At 40.0% G+C, this 5,899-nt stretch overlaps 1 protein-coding gene across 1 annotated transcript; it reads left to right on the top strand.

The window, feature by feature from the left end:
• Positions 1-3,254: 3,254 nt before the first annotated feature.
• On the top strand, positions 3,255-5,649 carry LOC141075032 (uncharacterized protein F54H12.2-like). Its single transcript, XM_073562372.1, has 2 exons — positions 3,255-3,485; positions 4,525-5,649. The coding sequence occupies exons 1-2, from the start codon at positions 3,255-3,257 to the stop codon at positions 5,647-5,649; spliced, it is 1,356 nt and encodes a 451-aa protein (XP_073418473.1).
• The last annotated feature ends 250 nt before the right edge of the window (positions 5,650-5,899 follow it).

The raw sequence follows: 5,899 nt of genomic DNA, 5'->3' as shown, positions 1-5,899 counted from the left end.
ACATACATACTACATACATAATACATATATACTACATGCATGCAACATACATACAACATATATACTATATGCATGCAACATGCATACTATATATACTATATATACATGTAACATACATACTACATGCAACATGCATACTACATACATGCTACATACATACTACATACATAATACATAAATACTACATGCATGCAACATACATACAACATATATACTACATGCATGCAACATGCATACTACATATATACTATATATACTACATGTAACATACATACTACATATATACTACATGCTACATACATGCAACATACATACATGCAACATACATACATTGCTGCGTGGGAAATTCCCACGCAGCAATGGCATAAAGTGAGACTAGGGACTTTTTTTTTACAGTGGTGGAGGAATACAGTGCGGAAGGATACCTACCTTCCGTCATTGTATTCCTGGAGCTGGTAGAGAACGGTAGCATCAGCTGATGCTGCTGTTCTCTGCGCAAGATGGACGTGGGACCCTCGTGGACTTCTGCGGATCGGGGTAAGTATATTGGTGTTTTTTTATTTTGATATTTATTCCTCAGGCGACAATGGCTTCGGGGATCAAAGTGACAAGTGACGGTGAGTATGTACTCTATGTTATATGTACATATGTATGTATTGTATGTAGTATATATGTATGTTGCATGCATGTAGTATATATGCAGTATATATGTAGTATGCATGTTGCATGCATGTGGTATATATGTAGTATGTATGTTGCATGCATGTAGTGTATGTATGTAGTATGTATGTAGCATGTATGTAGTATGTATGTAGTATGCATGTAGTATATATGTAGTATGTATGTTACATGTATATATAGTATATATGTAGTATGCATGTTGCATGCATGTAGTATATATGTTGTATGTATGTTGCATGCATGTAGTATATATGTATTATGTATGTAGTATGTATGTAGCATGCATGTAGCATGTATGTAGTATGCATGTTGCATGTAGTATATATGTAGTATGTATGTTACATGTAGTATATATAGTATATATATATATAGTATGCATGTTGCATGCATGTAGTATATATGTTGTATGTATGTTGCATGCATGTAATATATATGTATTATGTATGTAGTATGTATGTAGCATGCATGTAGTATGTAGCATGCATGTAGTATGTAGCATGTATGTAGAATGTATGTTACATGTAGTATATATGTAGTATGCATGTTGTATGTATGTAGCATGTATGTAGCATGTATGTAGCATGTAAATTTTTTTTTTTTTTTACATTCAACACATTAGCCGGATGATGGGACTACTACTGTCCCATCATTGGCTAATGTGTCAATCACTGTCATGGTAGCAGGCATCGCCCGATGGGACTTGTAGTCCCATCGGACGATGCCTGCACAGACCCCCGGAGCCTGCACAGACCACCGGCAGGCCGGCACAGCCCCCCGGCAGGCCGACACAGACCACCGGAGCCTGCACAGACCACCGGCAGGCTGGCACAGACCCCCGGAGCCTGCACAGACCACCGGCAGGCCGGCACAGCCCCCCGGCAGGCCGGCACAGACCACCGGAGCCTGCACAGACCACCGGCAGGCCGGCACAGCCCCCCGGCAGGCTGGCACAGACCACCGGAGCCTGCACAGACCACCGGCAGGCCGGTACAGACCCCTGGACAGTCGGCACAGCCCCCCGAAGGCCCGAACTGACGGCGCATCATGATGCACACAGACAGCGCATCATGATGACGTCATTTCGGCAGCCAATTAGAGCCACAAAAGTGGCTCATTGCATTTTGGACTTCCAATTCCGGTATCCGATACGAAAAAAGTATCGGTATTCGGTATCGGAATTCCGATACGGCAAATATCGGCCGATACCCGATACTTGCGGTATCGGAAAGCTCAACACTAGTAAGGACATCACCTAAAGGCCTGTTTTAAAGCCAGACAGCTGGATCACTCCACCTACAATCACAGCCCAGTTACGCCTCACCAAAAGGTCTCAAGCAATCAGCAGAAAGTCCACACCTCTGGTTAACACCCACAAGAGCCTCCCAGTTACAGCCCATCATGCTGACCCAAGCAATCATGATATACTCATATTATACTGATATCAAACATTATATATTTGTATTCCATTCCATATCTAATTTCATTTTATACATTTTGAATTTCTGATAAAGACAGCATTCGTTCATGAGAACATGCCTTCTAGACACAATGAAAAAATATTAGAGAAACAATATTTTACGCCTAAAGCATCAGTATCATACGGCGGCATTGATAAATTATATAGAGAAACTAGAGATTACGGAATTAAAAAAACAATTGTGCGTGATTGGTTAAATAACCAGTATAGCTATTTGTTGCACAAGCCCGTGAGAAAAAGATTTCTGACAAATAAGATCATGGTCTCAAACATGGATGCTTTGTGGCAAGGAGATTTAATGAGTTTGACTATTCGAAGGAAAATGATAATGTTAAATATATGCTTGCCGTGATTGATTGCCTATCAAAATTTGCGTGGTGCGTAGCCTTATCAAACAAGACTGTAGCCACTGTAGCCAGTTCATTCGAACTGATATTTCAAAATGATAAGCGCATACTGAAGAAATTACAGACGGTTTGGGGCAAAGAATTTATTGGTTTGTCGATGAAGCGTCTTTGTAAAACGTATGATATTCTACATTATCTTACGTATAATGCAGTTAAGGCCTCTATTGTGGAGCAGTTTAATCATTTAATCATACATTAAAAACTCGAATGTGGCGGTATTTTACGAAAAATAACACTAATAGGTATATTGATATTTTACCAGATTTGGTTGATAGCTACAATCGAACCTATCATTCTACCATTCGATGTAGACCAATTGATGTTACAAGCAAAAATTCACTACAAATATGGAAAAAAATTTATAGCACTAGCATGAAAAATAAGCGTATTAAGCCTTTTAAAATTGGCGACAATGTACGTTTGGTCCAATATAAACGTATATTTATAAAAGCATATGAACAATCATATACCGATGAAATATTTATCATATCCGAAATTAACACAAAATTCCAATTCCCCCTCTACAAAATCGTGGATTTGTACGGAGAACCTGTGATTGGGTCATTTTATAAGGAGGAACTACAAAAAGTCACATCGGATGAGAATCGCATCTATCTCATTAAATGGAAGGGATATCCGGAAAAATTTAATACTTGGATTAAAGAAAACCAGCTGATGGACCTCTAATCATGGATTCTGGATCATTTTATATTACCCTAGTGTGTAATGCGTCAAGTAAGCTATTCCCAGACAACACGATTTCGACTTGTACCACTAAACTGGCAAAACATGTACATCTTGTAGGCCCATATGAAGTTGCCCTCACAGAATTTCAGTATCCCCACACCTGGTTTACTTTCGAAAATAGCGAAGGCATGTTTTTTCCTGGAAAAAGTGGGGACATTCTAAGAGAATATTTCGTAAAAGCAAGCTATTATTTAAATATTTCGAAACTTAAGGGACATTAATGAGCGTATTGACAGCTTGAAGATCGCCTCCGAAGGGTTTAAACTTCGTTATGATGAAGTGAAGTGTTACTCTATCAGATTCGCCTACGATACATTTTGCTCCAGGCCCACAATTGGCTCATATTTTAGGGCTACCACCTTATATTGAGGCCTATGATAATAGTGTGATTAGAGCCAAGGAGAAGAACTACGCAGATATCATGAACGGATTTTATACATTATTTGTTTACTCGGACATTATTAACCATCAGCTAGTAGGTGATTCTTACGTCCAGCTTCTGAGAACTGCGCAGGTGACCGGTAAAAGTGGGGAGATCATCACACTTCAATACACAAGACCTGATTATGTGCCTCTATGCAAACAGCACTTTGATTCTGTATGCATCTCTATCTTGACTGATCAGGGTACGCCTGTTAAATTCAGGTACGGAAAAACTATTTTGCGATTACATTTTAGGCCGCGTCGTGATTGACACGTCAAAATAGTGTCACAACGTGTTTACGGAGATCCGACCATTTATGCCCGCTACTATATTGCTCAGACGGGCCACGGTTTAGAGGGTTTTCGCGATGATGAGTACATGGAATATTTAGAGGCTTATTTAGAAAAGCGGTTCCTCTACTGAGAAAAGGACTCGAATTTGTGAAGCCCCATGTAAATATTGCTAAGGATGCCATAGCCTCTTTCTCAGCATCCACTATTAATAGGCTAAACACCCCTCCTCAGGAAGGATCCGGCATTGTTTATGTTGCTAAAAAAACAGAAAAAAAGAAAAAGGCGTGTTCGCTATTCACCCCCACCAATGCTCATGAATAAAATCACTTCCACAAGACGCAAACGCCAGAAAAGAGTAAGGCACTGTGTTGAAGACATCTTTTAAGCAAAATATACAAAATAAATATATAAATATATAAAATGGCCTTCATACATGATGCTTCGGTGGAGTGCATGAAATGAGAACTGGATATTTTTCAAATACCTCCTACGCAGGTTTCTGTCGAGAAATCAATATTTATAGTTCAGCCTATTGCGGCTCTGGCGGACAATGCACCAGTTGAATTTTTCATATCGGGAAGTGGTGAAAAATATTATGCTTTAAATAATGCCCTACTTTACATAAGTTGCCGGGTCGTAAAACAAGATAATTCTGCCATCGCGGACAACGCCAGTGTAGCTCTCATTAACTATCCATTAGCGACTCTTTTTAATCAAGTTGATATCACCCTGGGTGATCGCCTCATCTCACAATCAGACAATCTATATAGCTATAGGGCCTACATTGAAACTCTGTTAAATTACAGCGCACAGACGTTAGCCTCCCAATTCACATCAGGATTATTCTATAAAGATACCGCTGGACATCATGATGTACGAATCCTGGATGGTGCGAATGTGGGTTTCAACAAGCGGGCTCATGCAATCGCACACTCCAAACCTGTCGATTTGCTCGGCCCAATTTTTAGCGATATTTTTAATCAGCCGAAGCTTATATTGAATGGACTTGACCTTAAAATCAAGCTGACGCGAAATAAAGACACTTTCTGTTTAATGTCTGCTGAACCGGACCCACTCAAAGTACAGATTATGAATGCCTGCCTCTATGTAAAGAGAGTCCAGGTGGCTCCCGCTGTGAGGATTGGTCACTCTCAGGCCTTACTATCTGCTACAGCAAAATATGCTATTGATAGGGCCTGTATGAAAGTGTACAGCATATCCGCAGGCACACGGATTTCTAATATAGAGAACCTCTTTTTAGGGGCCATCCCACAAGTAATTATATTGGGTTTTGTAGAAAATGAGTCCTTTAGCGGAACATATAATAAAAACCCACTGTACTTTCATCATTATAATGTAAACCATGCGGCTTTATATTTGGATGGTCAGCAGATACCCTCCCAGCCATTCCAACCTAATTTCAATATTGAATTAGCTGTAAGAGAGTATATGGCTCTTGCTCATATTTACGGAAAGCAGAAGGCTGATTGCGCGCTGGCAATTGACCGAGAAGAATTTATGGACGGCTATACATTTTTTGCATTTGATTTATCAGCCGACCAAGAACCTGGAGGCCACTTCTCTCTCATTAAAACTGGGAACATGCGTTCTGAAGTCTGATTTGCGCTAGCCACACCTCATACGTTAAATATGGTGGTATACGGCATGAATTCGTGTATTCTAGAAATTAATAACCGCCGTGAAGTATTGTATGATTTCTACAGATGATGGATTCCCTGCAGCTCACTACGTTATTGAAAGCCAATCACTATACAGAGTCCATATTTTATCGGGTGTATGCGTGTGACTTGCTACCGTCAAATAGAGTAACTCAGAGGCCTGCGGCGTACATCGTAAATACAGACCCATC

The sequence above is a fragment of the Dendrobates tinctorius genome, unplaced genomic scaffold, assembly GCF_039654945.1.
Source record: "Dendrobates tinctorius isolate UK_male_01 unplaced genomic scaffold, ASM3965494v1 ptg000015l, whole genome shotgun sequence".
Lineage (NCBI taxonomy): Eukaryota > Metazoa > Chordata > Amphibia > Anura > Dendrobatidae > Dendrobates > Dendrobates tinctorius.
The sequence above is the reverse complement of the archived record's forward strand: the minus strand, read 5'-3'. Positions and strand labels throughout refer to the sequence as shown.